A 21,129-nucleotide genomic window follows, 5' to 3' on the forward strand; every position below is an offset into this window, starting at 1 on the left:
TGAATGGTATTTTGTTTCAATCATTTTCCGTTCTAGTAGATATTGTGATTAGTTAATATTTCCTTTCTATATTACAGAGAACTAGGGAAGAATGGAGTTTCATTTCCCTTGTTTCCCATAATACAAATGAATATAATAAGTATTGTTATAATTCATTTGATGAAAGGATTCTGTTAGTTTTTCCTAATTTATCAGTCGTAGTTTAGATTTGAATTTCAACTTATTCTGGTCTTATGCAAATAGATTTATGGATTCATAGGAGGTGTGGATACGTGAATCTGTTTCAGTATTTAGAAGTATTTTCTTGCCTGAATTAAGTTCTAGTTAGGCTTAATTTGGTTTGCCTCTTCTGCTCTTGGGTTAAGAGCATACCCCATATTAGTTTTAGGGATAAAACACAATTCCTTGAACATCATTCACACAGGGAGCTGTACCTACCAATTCAGAGAGAAGCCAGTACTCAGAGAATGGCTTTTCAACTATTGTAAATAGATATTGTTCATCATTCAGGCATTAAGAGTCATATCTTCACAAGAAACAAAAGAGGACAAATCTGTTTACCAACAATGACCCAACTGATTTCAAATCTGAGATTTGAGTAGAGTGTGATATCATTTTTTTGAAGAGTCAAATGTGATGATACGGTGGTGGCTACAAATGTGCGGGGCATTTCGCATGAGACACTATGTGAGTTGGACTCAATGGACGTGGAGTGTGATGGGAATTCATGTCAGGTTGAGTCAAATGATATAGTTGTTGACATGAGCCCCCAAGATTGTGCGTTTGATGGCAATGCAGTGATAGTGGAGGTAGGAGCATGTAAGGATGCTATCATATCAACAGCTACTTCTGTGTCGATTGAGCCATCTACTGAGGAGTTTAGCGGTATGCATGCAGTTGTAGATGTGTGCTCTGATGATAGTACACATGTTATTGATGATGAGGTGAATGACATAGACACAAAGTTTTGTTATACTACTGATCAACACAGTGTTGATGTTCACTTTGTGGACAATCCTATGTTTGATATGGATGCAGCATTGTCTTATGACTATCCCCATTTTGAGATTGATGTTGACCACTCACCTGAGTGGAGTTGGGCCCAATTTTTACCATTTGGAGACATGGTTCGATTTCCTATAGCCACAGTTGGTGATGTTCTTGTAGCCATGAATTCTAATGAGGATGTAGTTACATCCATAGTAGCTAAAGGTATAGTTGGCATGAGTGCATATGGTTCTCCTATGGCTGCGTCTTTTTCAAAGATTGTTGGTGATGATCAAGATTCCAGTCCAATATATATTATATGGGTGGCTATAGGGAAGAAGAATATGTTGAGATCTTCTACAGTGTTATCTTCTAGTGATGCCCTGAATTTTACACAGGTAGTGGGTGCTATATTGTAGGCAATGTTGATGAAACTGATGATATTGGCATGCAGTTGGTTAAGCGTTGACAGGGATGCCACATACTTCTTCATTTGGGATCCAAGTGGACATTGGAGTTCACTATGTTGTTGGATTGCTTGAGGACAAGCAATCAAGGAGGGACAACTATAAGGTCCACATTTTTGCCAATATCAAAGTTTAAGAGATTAGCCTATTATTGTGATCCTCGTAGGCTAATTATTGTGGATAGAGGGTCTTATGAGGCAGTGGCTTGGCTTGGGAAGGTCTTGTCTTCTCCACAATTCAGTAATTTATAGGTTGGTCTTTGTTTGGCTCAAATACGACTTTGTTTGGGCTTCGTTTTGTGTACTTACTATTTGTGGTAAGTTGGGTGTTGATTGGGATGGAACCTTTCTGTTTTTAGAAAGTGCATTTGATCACATGGAAAAATAATAGGCATGGCTCCTATTTCAGACGACATATTTAAATGATGAGTATTTTGGGAGTTATCTCATTTTTTAGTGGCCAAATTATTATTAATACATTAAATGACTTATTAGTTATAAATTAACTTTATAATTTCACTTGAGGGTTGAGTTATCATTGGAAAGGGTCATTTATTTAATTAGTTATAAGCCAAGTCAAGTAAAAGAATCTAATGGAAGCTTCTAATTAATATTGTGTTGGTAAAGCTTCTTGAGTGGAGTTTCGTTTGGAAAACAAGTGAAGTAAAAGGATTTGAATCTAAGATATTGACTCTTCCATTTATGTATTCTTGTTGCTTGGAAGAACTCAATTGTTGCTGAGTTGAATTATTGTGATTCCTTTCTGTTTACTATTGTATCTGGGAATATTAAATTGCTGGTGAAAGTTATTGTTGGAGGTCTGAGTTTGAACGGCATTAATATCTGTTGAGGTGTTGAGTTTGATTGTGAATTTTGGCGTGAGTCCTGCTAACTGGACATTTATTGTCCATGAATGTTGAGGAACAATCCTTTGCTGCTGAACATGGATTTAGACTTGCAATTCTGGGCATTTCTCCTACATGATTTGGGACACCAGATAACTGCATTTAGGGGCAGCATATGTGCCTGGAAAGAGCCTGCAATTGATTCTACAAGGGCAGCGATTACAATTTGGAGGCCAAGGCACATCTCTATTGGTGGCTCACGCAGCTTATTCTTTAAGGCTGCAATTTTGAGGAGAGCTGAATTCTGATTGGTGAGCATTCTCAGGTTCCTTGTAGTTTTAATTTTCTGAAACTGTTTGCAACTGTGACTTTGAATAAGCAAAACATTGTCGGTTGTTCATTTTTTAATATCTACAAATTGGATGAAATGCCAATTTATTGTTATAGTTTATTTATGTCATGTTTATGTTTTATAATTTCAGATAGGAAATTAATACATTTTGAAATCAGAAATTTTAGCATTAGAAATTCCCAAAAATTGGTTTAAATCTTTTAATACTATCAACTAGAGCCAGCTAGGTTTGATCAATGGTGTTAAAGCTTGCATGCAAAGTGTTTGACTAAAAGTCAAACCACTAAATAGTCAAGGAAATTGAAGTTTTAATCCAGACAGGGTTATTATAGAGAAAAATTGAAGATACTCAAGCAGTTGCTCCCATGTGCAAACACCTCTACTACTCCAAGGACATCGTCTCATCCATCCAAATAGATTTGTGATGTTTCAATTTGTGTTTTTTAGTCATCTGGAAGACAAGTTTTGTGGGGGGGATGATGTAGGCAATCACACTTTATACTATCAGCTAGAGCCAGCTAGGTTTGAACAGTGGTGTTAGAGCTTGCATGCAAAGTGTTTGACAAAAAGTCAAACCACTAAATAGTCAAGGAAATTGAAGCTTTAATCCAAACAGGGTTATTATAGAGAGAAATTGAAGATTCTCGGGCAGTTGTTCCCATATGCAACCACCTCTACTAGTCCAAGGACATCCTCTCATCCATCCGAGTAGATTTGTGATGTTGTTTCCATTTTTGTTTTCTGTCATCTAGAAGACGACAAGTTTTGTGGGATGATGACGTAGGCAATCAATAACACTTTTGTTAGTTAAGGAAAATATAGTAAATTAATTGACTTGAAACGGTGTCAATTGCTGACAATTGGTTACCTTGACAAACTTGGAACGCTATTTGTATGGGAATCGGGGTAATTCATGGGTGTCAATGTTGGAACTATTATGATATGAATAAAGACATCATTCTGCTATTTATGAGTTAAATGATTTTGTGTTAACTCTGCTTATTAGCGTTTTCCAATTGTAATGTACAATGCAAACATGATTTAATGGTTAATTCTGAATGCACTGTATAATCTAGTTTGAGTAAGGCATCCAATACAGTTCCATCTTTTTTCTTCAGCAAACGTATTGTTGATGCAAAGGGACTCTCGTTGGACTTAGTTTTTCCCATCTCCAACAACTCCTTAATTGCTTTCTCAATATCATCCTTATATTTCTTTGAATGTTTTAACCTTTACGGAGTGGTCATCACTGGTTTTACCCCCTCCTCTAACTCTATCACATGCTCGATTCCCTTCTTACGAGGATTTCTATAACGGATGCTATTAAACACCTTGGTGTGCCATGATATCACCTCCTATATATCTAGATTGTAGCTCTTAATTTACCACTCAGAAATTGTAGGCATAACTAAACACTCTACTGCCCATTTGACCTAGTCATGTCTAAATAGACTTATGAGCCCAAGTGGGAAAGATCGCATTCATGCTTGAACTACCAACACACTCAAGTGTGAAAATCCTTATAAATTTCATATTTGAAGAAGGTAATTAGAGAATATGTTAATACTTTTCGGATGCCTTGCACATCAACATGATGCAAGACCATCTTATCATTGTTCCAAAAAAGCTGGGTACCGAAGGATGGAAAATTGAGGATTAATATACTATCATGGTAACTCATATATTGGAAAAATCTTCCCTTGTAAGAAGTAACATGTCAAGACCCAGAATACTACAACCAACAACATTACAATTGATTAGGTTGGAAACAATTCAATTAAGAGGGACTCTTATAACACCAAATGATATGTAGCTTCATCAAATAATTACCACATTTTCAGATTTTTTGATTTTCCCCATTTTAGATTTGTCACTTTGCAATAGTTTTGTTGTTTCCAGATTTTTGAAAGATATTAGTATCTCCTGAGATAAGATTATGTTCCATATATCAAGATTTACCGTTGAAAATTTTGAACTGAGAATTGGCTCATGACCATTGGCTAAACATTTTGTAAGCCACTATAACCACAACTTACAAAATGGAAACTTTAGGTAATGGCGTAGTTAGATAAATCTCTCCTCTCAGCAATAGGGGAGGTTCCCTTCTTACTGTAGGTGGCTACAACAAAAACCTAAGTGGAATTAACAAAAGGGTGGTTTACTAAATCAATTCCTCTTTTTTCAGAAATGATTTTATATTACCAACTACTACTTGCAATTAAACAAAAGGAATCTATTGCTACGGTAATACCGGTGGCTTAAATATTGACATAAGAACAACCTTAATACAGCAGTTATATCTTGACTTGTGTACTTGATAGTAAGAACCCAAAGTCTCCTACAAGCAACCTTCTTGAAACAAAAGGGCGAATAGATGACAAAGCTCAAAGTCTTTGTCCATCCAAATATGAAATAATATACGAAGAAATCAAGCTCAAAGTCTTCAAATCCTAGTACTTGCAGCCATTAACAAACTAGATTTATCTTGTTTAAGAAAGTTCAATGTCTTTCAAAAACAACATCAAACACTCAAAAGCTTCTAAAGAGAGAAGTAACAAAGATGAATGAATCAATGTAACATAAGAGACAATATCAATTTCAAGTATCTCAACACAATGTTTGGGAAAAAATTGCTTCTTTATTCACTTCAGAGATCTACAACAAGAAATACAAAGCCTTCTAGTCACATGCCAAGCTTTCTCCTATAAAGCAAAAGATGATTATTTACAATGAACTCTCTCCTTTATATAGGGAAAATGAAGAGAGAAAGGTGGAGAAAAAAGTGGAACAACCTCAACCACCCATGCTTATCCTAACTAACTATTTTGACTTTATTCAAAGTTGCATGCCTAATGCAATTGCAACTTAACTACATGAGCTGATTCTACAGATACATGTTATCCTATACTTATATAATAGATGCTCTTTACATGTAGTTTTCCTATTACTATTCTACTTAAAACATATAAAAATCTGAATTGGAGTTTTCGCATGGTATCAACCAGCTCTTCAAATTTCCATAGGGATTCTCGTACAATTGTAGCGTTCGGTTCTCCAGTGTGTTGTAAGATCATGGTAACCTTCTTGAGTATGCTTGCTGCTCTAGATGTTTCCTTGTTACAAATCTCCATTTGATTATGTAGATTCTTCAATGAACACTTCCAATTTGCAAATGTGTCAAGCACACTGATGTTGAAGTCATCCACTTCAAGCTGTAGGTCAATGGCTTCTGCAAACTCAGTGAGAATTTCTTGTTGACTCTTTCCTCTGTTGTCCTCAGTGATGATTTTGCATGAAAACCCTTTGAAAGCTTCTTCTATCTTATTTTCTTGTGTAGCTACCATGAGTATTGCTACCTTTATCTCTTCTATGAGTTTTCGAAGAACTTGTTTCTTGTTTTCCATCACATGCACAAAATCATGGTACATTACAACAAATGTAATGACATCATACTCACATAGGAAGTCTAAATCAACTTCCATCATGTTGTTCCAAGCACCAAGATCCCCATCCAACAACTCAAATTGATGATTGAGTGATTTCAACATGTTATCCAATTCAACAGAGACTTCTCTTCCTTTCCTCAACTCCCGGTATACTTCTCGAATCACTTTGATTCCCTCTTTTTCAATATTGTTGCTCCATTCATCAATGATATGTGCCTTCCGCTTCTCTCTTTCTATACATACAACTGAAACAGGTTCATTGCCTACAGAAATCTCTTCATCTTTTCAATGATTCTCAACAGATGGGCATTCTCTTCTTTGAGTTTCATTTTCTTTTCTCACAGTTCATCATTCTTTCGAGAAAGAAAGTTAACTCAACAGATGGGCATTCTCTTCTTTGAGTTTCATTTTCTTTTCTCACAGTTCATCATTCTTTCGAGAAAGAAAGTTAACTATCTCATGTGCATCTTGTTGATAACTCAATCTTGTTTGCTTGCCATGTTCAACCCTTGTGCTTCTATAATCAGCAAGCTACATGTCTTCAATAGATTTCTCCACACGAGATTCAACAACTTCAGCATACTTAATGTGATTTTCATCACCCACCACTTAAGAAACTGTCTTAGCTTTCTTATTCTTTGAAACCCTTGATTTGCTCACTTGTCTGTCATCTTCTTCAGGTGGAATTTCTTCTTTTTTTTCTCTTCTGTGAGATAGTACTCAACCATGGAGGAAGGCTGAAAGAAGATGCATTGGTTGAAGCAGTAGTTACCATAGTTAACTCAGAATTACCTTGCAAAACAGTAGTAACAATAACCAGTGTCTCATTTTGAATGGTCATAGGAGGACTACTATGTGTGACCTCAGTCATGAATTGCTCAAACCGAGTTGAAGTTTCATCAAGCAATGCTATAGACGAAACAATAGTAGAAGGAATTGACAAGGAGTATGCATCAAAAACATTCTCAAAATCATACTAATCTCCTCGTGCTTCTAGCACAGGTGCAGCTAAGGACACAAGCAATACTGGTGTAATTGTCACAAACTCTTCAAAAAATGGATGCTTAATGGAGAATGCATTCATAGAAACACCTAAAGGTGAATCATGGGATTCATCTAATACTAGAGTTGAAATCGGAAGAGAAGTTGCAACGAGAACTTCAAGAGGACATGAAGCAAGAGGTGATGACTCCTTTGATTTCTGTGCTTCATCGTCACTTGAGTCAGCTTGAATTGGTTGAGATTCAATCCCTTTCACCTCAAGTACTCTTGAATCCTTTCCTCGTTTGATAGACAGCTTGGGAAAACTTTGCACAAGAGCCTCAAATGTAGATGAGGACTTTACCCTTTATTTCTGTTCTCAAACCAATCAGACCAGTAAGATCAAAATCTTTATCTGGCTTTATCTTGATGCATTTATGACCCCTTCTCTTCATCCATGTGTTGGTATTAGTGAAAATAGACTGGAATCTATCCCAGATGGACATATTTTCTTTGCATGACCATGTAGGAGGAAGAATGGGTAACTTCTCCACATCATGCTAAAAAAATGATCTACAATTTGATCATCGTCTTCAAAACTAGGAGGAATTGATGCCAAGTTGAAATCTGCATTCTGCTTCACAACCAACCAAGTATAATCCATACGTCATATATCCACCTCGGTACATACATCAATCCAAAGATCTTCTAAATGATGTATGTGCAAGAACTACTTCCTCATCTTTTCATGCAACACTCCAATCAAAACAACTCTTGGCTGCAAACTTTTTCATCGTGATCCTTTGGAGTTCAAACTCCATGTGCTTTAGGCACAATGTCTATCAGGTATCCTCCAATCTTCAATGGGTTTCAAGATGAGATCCCCACTCCAGGCCAGTGCAAACTAGACAGGCTAAGCCTTGCCAACTCCATGAGTATGATTTTATCAATAGGGTACCTTGGCAATGTGTATGGCTCTCCCTTAAAGCATCCAACTCACAGATGTGAAGTTGGGGAATGTAAAAACATGCAACCATACTCATTTACCTCATTCCATGATTCATCAGAAACTCGCTTATTAGGAAGTTTTTTATCAAACAAGCACATTTACCTTGTTCCATACTTTAAAGGCAGTTGCTCATAGTACTCCCACACATGAACTATAAACTTGTTATGTCTTGTTGATAAACCAGAAAAGGAGTCGAGCAACAGCAATGTATACCATGTAGGAATTCATGTTGAATACACCAGTAGATAGTACGTTCACCAATTGTTCACATATTGAGTCACTCGCCAATTCAACCCAAAACACTTTTTTTTTTACCGTATTATGAGTGAGATGTACTTATACATCCAAGGTCCAAAGGTGTTTGAATCATTGAGCCCTGCCAAGCGACTGAGAAGTGCGATGAGGGCATTGGTTTCTTCTTTGAAATCACATCGGCGTACTCCCTTGACTGGTCATCTGACAAGATTTGGCCTCTTGATAATCAGCCAATTGTCATTTATAAACTTGGTACAATAAGGAGTATCCTCATTCCACCACTCTGTAGCCTTCGTCCTAGTGATATTTGTAACAACTGGAGTATGAGGAACATCAAATATATGATCAATAGTCTCAAGATCGAGACTAATGATAGTATTGTCATCTTGGTCTTTGATGGTTTGTAAAGCTGCATCAAAGTGTCTTGCACATGCAAGAACCAATTCAAGTTCATGCGCTACAAAGGGAAAAGTGGATAGAAAATGAATATGATTATGTTTGATCCACTTCATATCTTCAGTACCTACAGCATCAACTCTTGCAAGGAAGTCTTTAATGTTTATATGAGAAATATCAATATCCTGTACTTCATCACAGTATGAGGTTACTTGTGATGAAGGGATGGAATTATGATAGTGATCGTCTTGGTACTTCATCTTGTTTTTGTCTTTTCCCTTTGCTGGAGTAGTTCCCTTGACATTGCAAAATGGTACGCCTACACAACTACTACAAGAAAATCCCATAAAATGAGAACATCTTCATGTGAAGGATTCATAGCAAGATTTTGATGGATTTTAGAAAAGGTGTGGATGGGGAAAATGGATGTAATGAACAAGGATAGAGAATAAACAAATGGGTCAAGCTCAAAATGGCTAAATTACGAGTAAAATACCCTAAAACGAGGTTTTTTTAGGATGAATTACATATGCAACCAGCAAGTTTAGATTTGAGTGAACAAGGAGAAAAATGAATAACACATTGACCACCTCATGTTTTAATAAGTGCAAAATGTGAAATTCTATCAAGCAAGCATGTAGGAAAGACTTCAACCATAGGGCAGCCATACAGAGGCAAGCTTTAACTTGCATTTGCATGTGAGGGAAAAACATATCTTTCTTTTAAGAAAGGGATTTTACACCCGACTGCACATGCAAGTAAGATAAGACCTTGCATATGCAACTTGGAGAAGAAGATGAAAGATAGAATGAACAACTTCAAAACAAAAACATGCAAATCTGAAAATGGAAGTGACAATGACTTGCAAGAACATTCAGCAAATAGATACAAACGCCTAAGAGAAAATAACCAAGGAAAATTACCTCAACTTCACCAAAAATGAGAAAGACAAATCCTTATCCAGTTCTTGAGAAAATCTGAAATGAATCCAAGAGATTTTTGGATTCAAATTTGTCAAAAGCCAAGACTTAAATAGATTTTGAAATCCTCATAACATGGTTCAAATTTGGACATGTAGATATGGTTAGAAAAATGAAATGCCCAAAATGTGGAACAAATTTTGACTTAGCAACTCCAAATGCAAAGACATGTAAAAATGGCATCCAGGGCAAAGACAAGATTGCAAGATGATGAAAAAAAGCTTGGAATTGATTTACTTACACTAGAATGCCTCCTCAAAATGATCCAATGCAAAAATCGCCTATGTTTGAGCCGTTTTAGATGAAGAATATGCCCTAGACCGGCTGTTTTAGTCAAAATGCATGTATTGAAATACATGCAATGCCTTTAAAAACGGCCACTTGCTCTTGGATGATGAACTCGCAGCCTTCAAAACACCTTTTGTGGAGACATTTACATATCACAAAATCATGTAATCTTGCATAAAATCACCGCTTGATCTTGATATGGCATTTGCTAGTCTAAAATGCACTTTTCAGGGGTTATTACAGTACCAAGAACTCATGCATTTTTGCTAAAAATCGACACCTTTAAAAATTAGGGCTTTAGCTAATGTAAAATGGACTTTTTAAAAAGCCTTTATACATTTCAAAATGCATGTGTTCTCTCAGAAAATTACCACTAACTTTATAACGTGTTTTAGAGAATCATTTACATTTCACAAAATCATGCTTTCTTAGCAAAAATTGCCACCATATGACATTAAGACCAAAACATACCTTTTGAAGGCAAATGCATGGGCTCTTGTACATGTAAAATGGTTGAAAATCACCCCTTAAGTCTTGTATACATTTTTGAAAGACATACATATTGATAAATATATGCAAAGTGATATAAAATCTCCACTTTTGCTCCAAGTGGAATTTACAAGTCAAAACGCAAATTTCAATAGCAATTACATGTGTTTATAAAACAAATGTAGCTGGCTCAAAAATCACCACTAATGCTTGTAGACTTAAAAAGAAAGCATGGTTTTATTTTACATATGTATTCAGGTCCAAAATCACCACTTTGGCTTAAAATGAATAAAGAACTCATTTTAATTTTATATTTGCATGTAAATGAGTTTCTAAAATCCACTTTAAATTGTGATATGTGTATTTAATTATTTAAAAAGAACTTTAAAGTTTTAAACACAATGACATATACAATCACATTTAAAAAGCACACTTTTAATGATGTTGGGACTTAAAATTTATTGAAAGTGTATTTTCATGGAGTATTTTGCATGTGGATATATGCAATATGAAATAAAAATCCCACTTATACACTTAAGTTGTCTCTTGTAATTTTATTTAATATTTAACTATAGTTTTAATAAAGTAACATGAAAAATAACCTTGAAATAAGCTATTTTCATAAAACATAAAAAAACTATGGTCAAATCAAATTAGAATGAGTTGAAATTTTAAAGTGGACCACAAAATGCACTTCAAATATCAAATATAACTTTATATTGTGCAATTATCAATTAAAAACCCACTTTTCTGATGTTTTTAATAAAAATATGCAATTGACCTGAAAAACCCACTTTTCCCCTATAAATTGAGCTAGACAACTCTGATTTGGACCTAAGTTAGCTTAAATAAAGCGAAATTCCAAGGGCTATTCACCTAAGGCAAAAAAAAAGACCACAAACTATCTACAACTCAAAGAAAAACAAAGAAAAGACAATAAAGTCAACCAAAAATCACTTGTTTGTAGTGAGAGAAGGAAAACCCTCACCTCCAACAATTGGGGATAATCTCGATGGAGAACTTTCAAAAGAACACATAAACAAGACTACACAAAGGACAATTCAGGGACAATAAATTATTTTCATGATGCCTTATAAATGCATTAATCAAAGAGGATGCACCTACGAATCCATGACAAAATTTTGCGTAGGGTTGCCTCAATTTTGTGATGTCAAAATTGAGGAAAACAGACCAATATTTTTTCAAACTTGAAAAGCATCTCAAGTTGTCTAAGGATGTTTTCCTTACAAGTTGCCACTATTCCAAACTACCATGGACTATATTTTGTTTTCGTGATGAAAATACATGCCATATTGAATAGTTGGCTCGTCCAACCATTATGGAAGCGAACACATTATTTTAGGGCCCCTTTGGCTACTGGAATTTGTTATGCTTATTATGGATTTGTTATTCCAAACCCATTTGATTCACCTAGAATGTTATTGGGTGATATCTTTTTTCTATTTGGTTCTACAAAACTAAAATTGGAATTTGAGTTGAAATTGATATTTGAATTTTTTTATTTGGTTGCAATGATCTTGAGCTCTTTGATTCTCATTTTCGAGCTCCAACTATGGATCTTTGCTGCTATTAATAGAGCCTAAGCTCCCACACTTGCAACTCATTGCAGTGAACAGACACATTGAAGTTCAGTGAGATCCCCATTGTATTGCATTATGCATTCGTGGGTACATATCTACCCAATCTAGTCTGTTGTCCTGCATTTTGTCACCACAATATGTAGGTAAGAGTACGAAACTTTTTCAAATTAGTTTCGCATTTCTTTGAGTTTATTTCATTATTTAATTGGTTAGTATTGATTAACCAATCGATACCAATTGATACAATGAATCCTTTTACTGAAGGTCTTCATCAAGTCTTTTTTGTTTTGCTTTCTGTCGAGTCTTTGCTTGATTTTTGAAGCCTTCAAAGTTCTTTATTTTTGCTTTTGAATTTGAGTTTGTTTGTTTTTAGTCCTTTGGTTTTGCTCATGTCATGCCTTTTGTTTTCCCCTTCAATTCAGTCTAACCTAGAGGTCAATCGGAGTTGTCAGTCAAGAGATATGGTCATTTTAGTGCCTCAAAAGTGGACATTTTAGATGCAACAGCACGAATTAAAAAAATGATGTTATATTTTCATTTTGACATTCACATTTTGAAAATATAACATTTTACTCACTTTTTGTTATGTTTTGAAGTTACTTTTCATTTAAATTTATAACTTAAAGTGACTATAGTGCACTTTATGTTATAATTTTGAGTTACTTTTTTATTTTTCACTTAAAGTGACTATAGAACTATATAGTTACTTTTTAAATTTTTGATTTTTAAATCAAATACTTATATAAATGTCACTTTAACTTAATGTTTATGATTTATATTGATTAATATAATGCATAAATATTATTTTTGACCCATATAGTTGACATTTTTATAAAAATAAGTGAAATACATAACTTAAAAGCCTAAAAGTGGACATTTTATGTGCATATGCATGTAAAAAACTATGAAAAGTGGAAACTTTTCATGCTAATGCATATGAAAACTCATTTTGAAGACATTTTTCATGCCATTACATCAAATGCTTGTAAAAGTAGACCTTTTTGATGCAATGACATGAAAAGTTGAGTTTTCATGCTTGTGCACGAAAAAGGTGAGATATGTTTATAAAATATGTAAGTGACTCCAAAAAGTGAGATTTTGGAGACTTGCACATTTTAAAATATGTAATAGGCTTCAAAAAGTGAGATTATATCTCAAGACATATTTTAAAATAAGCATTGGCCTCTAAAAGGTCCTCTTTTGCCTTCCTGCATGTTTTAAAATATGTAATGAACATAAAAATGTCCTATTATGTGAAGAAAACATGTTCTTGCTCCAAAAACCTCCTATTTTGATCATAACTTTTAATTTTCTCCATGGATTTGGATGAAATCAGTTGCATTCAAAACGTTTTGGAGAGGTGATCATTTTTCCCTCATCAAAAATCAGTATATTGCACCCAAAAATGTGTTCAAAACTCCCAAGCTAGGGCACAATTTTGCAAAAAACTCCATAAATCTTCAAATTTGGAACATGTTTTTGCTTGGAATCAAATCGTTTTGACCTTATTTGTTGATTCCATTACATTGTGATCATTATTTTGGTGTTAAACCACCAAATCATTTTTGCTTGGAGAAACACGGTTTTGCTTAAAATGCCCGAAAAATTGGAGTTTTAATCCACTTTTATGTGTTTTGAAGCCACTTTTTTTGCATTTTGATCCATGTATATCCATTTGGGGAAGTCGTTTTTGCATTCACAAGTCAAAAATGATTTTAAAACATGCATTTTTTAGTCACGTTTTTGCAAAAACAGCCCAGATTTTTGAATAAAAAAGTCATTTTTGTTCAAAAAACTCAAAAAATGCATTTCCAGCCCATACCTTTGATCAAGAGGGATTTTTTTGAGTTTTAAATGCATGATATTGTCTTTAGAGACCATTTATTTGGCACTTTCATGTCAAATCCGACCATTGAATGTCCATTACATACAAGTGCGGAAAAAGTCAAAAGATTGTTTGAAAATTTGGAGTTAAGGGAGAATTTATCTTAAATCTACAAAACTTGCTATTTTGGCTCTTTCTCCTTCATTTTGGGCATTTAATCTTCATACAAGTGGACTCTTTCTTTCTTGCTATTTAATTTGTGCTAATCTTGCTATTTCCATGCATATTTTAGCTTGAAATTGCCCATTTGTCCATATATATGCCATGAAAAGTGCATTTTGCCTTTAAAAAGGATGAAAACTCTCATTTTCACACTTTTGGAATTTCCCCAAACTCCAAATTCGAATTTGCATATTGAAATGGTTTCCTTGTTGACATGTTTGAGTATTTTGCCAAAAGCATGTGTTTATTTTGTGTTTGCTTTTATGTTTTACTTGTTTGCATTTCAGTTTTTTCTCCATTTGGAAGAAATTGCAAGTTCTTTCCCAAGAACTTGAGCACATTTCACTTCACTCCACTTTCCATTTCCATGTCACAACACTTCATCTCTCACTCAATGAAATGTGATTACATGTTTTTCATCCCATTCGCCATCTGCATATGCATGTAATCCCATTTTCCACTTCCGTTTTCATCCATCTCATTTTTCGCTTTCATTCGCACGACACGATTACACGAAATATCTTACGTGTAATTGCATCTAAAAGGTCCAATTTTGACTAAAAGTCACTTTTTGAAAAGTAAAAAAGATGTCATTTTCTCCTCTCCATATGCATTCACACCTCCATGAGCAAATACATGTTTCCGTATCTTTCCATGCTTTTCATCTTAGCCTTCATTCGCATATGTATGTAAAGCGTATCTTTCACTCACACTTGCATCTCATTTCATCCTCCACCTTCCGTTACATGTTGCATTTACATGTAATCCATTTTCCGTGCAGTGACATCTTGAAAGCCCAAGTCACTTTTTGAAAATCAGCAATTTTCATTTACACGCATTCCCATGCGCCAAGCACTTTACTTCAAAAAAAAAAAATAATAAATAAAGAGTTAAAGGTGCTGATGGAAAGTTGTTTTGAGTGTACATCTAAACATCGTCAAAAAGGTTTTCAAAGTGTCAAAGACTCCAGTTTGTGCTGATCTGCAAAGGAGAATCCACGATAATTTGAGCGAGAAAAGATGGATCACATCAAGTTTCCACATGATAATGGACAATTCATCAAAGACAGCTAGAGGTTATCAAAAGACGCAACACTATGATTATCAACGTGAATGCAGCAATACAAGGTACAAGAACTCCCAATCCTGTTATCATCTAGGATTGCATCGTCAAGTACAAGTCCTTTCAGAATTGTTCTTTTCTCTTCTGTCTTCTTTCTTCTTCTTTCATATTTGTAGTTGGAGAAGATGCATTACATGAAAAAGTGTAATTATATGTAATGTGAGTTACATGTGTATGTAAAAGATGTAATGTGAGTTGCACGTGCAGTTGCATGTAACCCTTTATTTTCTCTTGTAGTTAGACTTGGTCAAAGTTGGTTGAGTTGCTCCCACTTTTTCCTCTCCCTTTTTTTCAACTTCTTTGCCTATATAAAGGAGTGTCCCCTCATTGTAAAAATTATCTTTTGTTGTATGCAAGAAAGCTCTGCCACATTTGTGCAAGCATAACTTTGATTGTGTAGTATGAATTTGGGAGAAAAGTGAATAAAAGAAGCAATTGGATTCGAAGCTTTGACTGGAAGCAATTGTGATAGAACAAATAAGAAGCTTTGACTATAATTTGTGCCTATTGTCTTGATTCATGTTATTATTGTGTGTTCAATAAAAGAGCATAGAGAGTTAAGAAACAATTGAAGCCCGAGCTTTGACCAGGAACAATTGTGAAAATCCATAGCTAGAAGCTTTGTCTGTGGTTTGTATTTTCATCTTAATTCGCAAAATAGTTAGATTGTTCTTACTTTTAGGAGTCTTTGTGCCCTAATTGTAAAACTTTTACCATATATGAGTACGATCGGACTCAGAGCCAAATCGGTATGATTTAGCTAGCTTATGAGTTACTGTTTCCAACTCTTGATAGAAGTGTAGTTAGAGATTTACCTTGCCCATTATTCATTCTACGAGTAAGTGGATTCTTTCTTGAAAGTTAAAAAGAAAGGATATTAGTAACACCCTGTTTAAGATCTGATGAATTCTTGCTTACCTTGAGTTGATCCAAGGAACGGTGAGAAGGGGGAGTCTTCCCTTTAAGGTAGGAGAGACTCTGTCTCACACGCTGTGGCTGGTCATCCTATTTTGCGACTGAATTTTTACCCAAAACTGTTGGTTGCAAAATATCCACCCAACATAGTCAAGCTTGAAAAGGCAGCAATTGTCCGCTCCAAGGATGTAGATTCTACTGTGCTCGGAAAATACAACATTTGGAGGCATGAAGATGAGAACGAGAATTATGATTCCACTGTTAGATTAATTCAAATAAGCCATTTAAATCATTATTTGTTTTGCAGTTTACTAGAAGAGGCCAAGGACGAATATGGGTTTGACACCAATAGGTTGTTTATTCTTCCATGCGACAAATATACTCTTCAATATATAATCAATATCCTTTCCAGCCAAGAACATCTGCTCCATGATTTCAAATTGGGCCAACAATTTATAGATCACTGCAGAATTCCAGTGTTTGGCACAAATCAACCTGTGATATCAGTGGGAGTTTGTCATTGTGAAATGATCATTTGCAAAAGCTCATTAGTGACCTACTAGAAAACCCATGTGATTTGAACAAATTTGTGAAAGTTAAAATGGGAATTGGAATTGCCAATTCTAATTCCACCTATTTAGGTGGAATGTCAAATTCTCATTTTGGATCCAAAATGGGAATACGAATTTCAATTCCCAATTCTGATTTGGCGCACCCAAACTGAGAATTAGAAATTTTAAGAATTTGCAGATTCCTATTCCAGTTCAATTCCTGAAAACAAACGGGCCCTTAGGGTTAAACACATCAACACACTATTTAGGAAAGTGTGCTTGAAAATCTACCCTTTGGTCAATGTATCTAGGTCCAAATTATCCCGATTGTGTGGAAGCACTTTGTGGGGTATGTGAAAATAATTATCACATACAGCTAAAATGTGCAAGCAGCAACAAGAAAGTAATCAGAAATTAGAAATAAACCATCAGGCCATAAAAGGTACAGCAACTGCTTTCAGATAAAGTGTCCACACTACCTTCTATATTTAGATATGAAACAATGTTCATAACTTTGCAAGCAAACTCTCACTCTTCTACACTAGTACGATTTAAGTTTCCAGCAGTAATGAAAGTTCATTATTGTTATAGATTCCACATAAAAATTTGAGTTTGAGAAAATTCTCAACTAGGGTTTGAGCTTTACAATAAAAATATCTTAAGTATGTATTTTTCTATTTTCTAACTAAAGGTTTCTATTTCTAGTCAAGGGTTTTTAAACGAGGCTTACAGCACTGGCTACCGCAAGGCTAATAATTGATAATACTGATGTCAAGGCCGGGACATCAGTCTTTGAGTAATTTTGTAGCTCAAGGCTTGTCATCTATGACATTATTTTGTAGCTCATTCAAATGGCATTCAACAAATGTATCAAACTAAAATATACCTACAAAGGTTTGGAATAGACACAGCATTAAATAGGCACCATGGATACATTAACATTGCAACACAGAGCCAAAATCAACCATATACAAAGATCATGTATATCCCTGAAGACCAAGCCAACAGCCCATTTGTATGTAGAACAAATTAGTTTGATTCTACACAATAATGTTAATATGTGCAAAAATATGTTTTATACTGCCTAGCAAAGAAGTCTCAAATTCATCCAAACCAGAGCGTCCTTCAAAAATGCATCCAAGGTTGGAACAACAAAGGATGAGTACAGTTTTATCACACATCAAAATTTACAAACCTTGATAACACCATGCTCCAAGAATCTTAACAAACAAAATTCTGAATCGATTCATTCAAATAGGATTTAAATAAATTTCCCTCACCTTTGCATTCATTTGGCCACAACTAGGACATGGGCGGGCAAGATGAGGCCAAAGCTCCACCTGCACAAGATTTTGATATTGGCGGTCATCCCTACCCTCTCTCTCCCAGCCTTGAATTTCTTCTTGCACAAATAAGATGCAGCCACCACCACTGTTAACATAAAAAGATTGCAAAAGTGTTTAGCAGTATGAAAACATATTTGAACTAAACCAAACTGGAAACTAGTTATTAAAGACGATTACCTGAAATGTTCATACCCACTTATTGCTTTGCAACACATATAACAAAAATATTCACCACAATTAGAGCAAGTCATCTTGTTGCAGCCTTCTGTTTTAGATATGGCCATCTTGCATCTTGGACATTGTTTTGCATCAGATAATATCTTCCTTCTGCTAAGCAATTCATTTATAAGTTCCTGCTCCTTTTTCTTCTGGTCAATATGCAGCCGGCCTGAACTTTGCCGCTCCTGCAAAAATAAAATGTCAGTAAACACAAGAATAAAGTATCTCATGCAACTACTACCAAAACAATGAAAGGTACATAAAATTGCTGTCCATATTAGATTGAACTCTTTAATTATCAAAGCTTATTTGGTAATTGAGAGGGAACACAATCTTAAATTCAATTTCAGTTTTGGCAAAACATCTAATATATTCTAAACCTTTCCTGATACCTTTGGAAATCTGTAGTTATACTAGTACTGCAGAACAACAAATAGTGTAGCATTTCACCAATAACAGCTGGCCCAACACCAATGCCCAATGGGATAAGACAAATCCTCCTGTCAGCCGCAAGGAGGTGAAAACATATGGCTTTAACATTCACAAACCTTAAGCTATACCTTGTGCAGTTAGATACGTTACCAAGGTCAACTGTCCCCAGCAACATCAGTAGTACTATTTTCTTCTAGATACTTTCTCCACAGACAAGCTTTAAACCTAAGTTGCCAGTAATGTGTGGGCACAGATAAGGGTATGAGAACTTGGTGCATGGGTAGGGTCAAAAAAAGTTTGCCCTTGGATATGTGATTTTAAGTATATCTGTGCATGTACACACACACATATACACAAATTTTTTTAAGAAATATATATAATTGTGAAACTAAATCCATTTGATAGCATGATACTTCATCATTGATCAAGGCATAAGCAAACAATATTAAGTAAAATTCAACTAAATTATAATAAATCTACAGTGTTCATATTGATATACATATGTTTAAATTTTTAATTACACCCAGAGGAGTATTATACTCACATAATGAAGTGAAGACTGTTCATCAATAAAAAATCCATGCGATTTAGATTGACATCTGTTTTCTTTTTATATACAAATAATTTGAGTCATTTATTTATTTTAAACTTGGATATTTTGCCAACCAAAAAAGATGTATATATTTTTTTATTATTAATATTTTATCAATATTGATAAAATATGTTATATTATTTTATCAATATTAAAATACTGGGCTATATTAAAAACATTTAAACATGAGAATGATATGATAAAGATATCTTAAAAAATGGTTTTTTTAAATTATTAAATAATAAATTGTCATTTAAGGGTATCCTTCATAAAATTACTATATATTCCTATAATTAAAATATTTAAATCAATTTTTTTTTATAATTAAGGTGAGTAATTTCACATGGGCAGCACTTCAAGGCGGGTTACTCATAGCTGAATGGTTCTAAAAGATTGGTTTTGACGGGCCATCAATATATTTTTTATGTGAATAATATAGAATCAATCAACCACATTTTTCTCAATAGTCTGTTTGCCCAAAAATGTTGGCAGTGGCTGTGTGCCAAATTGGTCTGAATCAGCTCTAGCCACCAATATATTCTTTTTCAAGGATGGCCAAGGCTATATTCTTCAAGTCTATACGGAAGCATTTGGATCAATTCTACCTCTCTAATACTATGGGAAATATGGAAAGAAAGAAATAGCAGAATCTTTCAAGAAAAGAAGATGAATTAGAAGGTATTGACTAACAAGATTGAGTTTGCCATAGTAGACATGGTGAATAGTAGGATATTTTCAATTTTTTCTCCTAAGATGAAGTTCTTGAATTGGGATGATAGACTCAGAACTGATATGGCTTGAAGATTCCTCACTTTATTGGTAGTGGGGGAGAGAAAAGTAGTATTAGTAGAAAGCAGTGTATATGGCTACCTTCAAAGGATGGATGATTCAAGCTAAATTTTGATGGCACCCCTAGAAGCAACCCAAGTAATATCAGGACCATGTGGCATTGTACGTTCCTCAAGTGGTGCTTTAATAACAAAAATGGCTAAACCATTCAAAGTAGATAACAATAATATTACAGAATTTAAAGATCTAACAGAAGAGTTTTTCCTATGCAAAGATTTGGGCCTAAAGAGATTGGATATAGGAGACTCAACACTAACAATTAATGTACTTACAACCGGATGCACACCAAATTGGAGACTTAAGTCTATTCTGCGCAGAGTTATGGAACTACACAAGCATTGCTTTTGAAAATGCAACGATCAACCTTATTTACAGATTAGGTAATTATCTGGCAGATGAAATAGCAAATTTAGGTGTGGATGGTATTATCAACATATAGGTGAATTCAGATCAGAACATAAACTTAACTAACAAGATAGAAGAGAGGGCGGAGTGATAGTTGGCAGATAGGTTGGAGATAAAGCTAAAATATTAAAAATTATTTATGATAGGAGTTAGAAAGGATCTCAAATTCAAAAATCAGTGGTAAATATCTCTCCATAGCATAAGTTGAAAAGGGGAATCCTATGGCAAACTGAGCCATTTGAATAAACATTAATTTTAAAATAAAGGGATGGACTGTAGGAGTTATTAAGAATGTCAACTTGAAAAATCAGCGGGAAATGTGTCATTTCACGGCAAAAATTGGACAGGACTGTCTTATTGTATCATGTGGTAGACCAAAATGTATCACGTCTCGTCATCCAACTTGATTTTGGATGAATTAGAGGATAAGCAAGCACATAAAATGGAAAGATAGCTAATAAGCATGAGCGCTATTTATGTAGTACCTACAGCTGGCTTCTCCCACAAAAAGCAGCAAGCTTGAGAGATTGCAAATTATTCTTGTGACACCCCTTCG

The 21,129-nt window shown here is 34.7% G+C and overlaps 1 protein-coding gene across 1 annotated transcript in view; it reads right to left on the reverse strand.

The window, feature by feature from the left end:
• LOC149574902 (uncharacterized) overlaps nucleotides 1-21,129 on the reverse strand; it is a 130,806-nt gene that overhangs the window by 40,557 nt on the left and 69,120 nt on the right. Inside the window, exons 6-7 of the mRNA XM_089814752.1 lie at nucleotides 18,254-18,480; nucleotides 18,011-18,161 (exon numbers count right to left, since the gene is read on the reverse strand). Coding sequence (XP_089670878.1) covers nucleotides 18,011-18,161; nucleotides 18,254-18,480 — 378 coding nt within the window. The remainder of the gene's footprint in view (nucleotides 1-18,010; nucleotides 18,162-18,253; nucleotides 18,481-21,129) is intronic.

The sequence above is a fragment of the Cupressus sempervirens genome, chromosome 2, assembly GCF_028749045.1.
Source record: "Cupressus sempervirens isolate cs-2001-9-10 chromosome 2, ASM2874904v1, whole genome shotgun sequence".
Taxonomy (NCBI): Eukaryota; Viridiplantae; Streptophyta; class Pinopsida; order Cupressales; family Cupressaceae; genus Cupressus; species Cupressus sempervirens.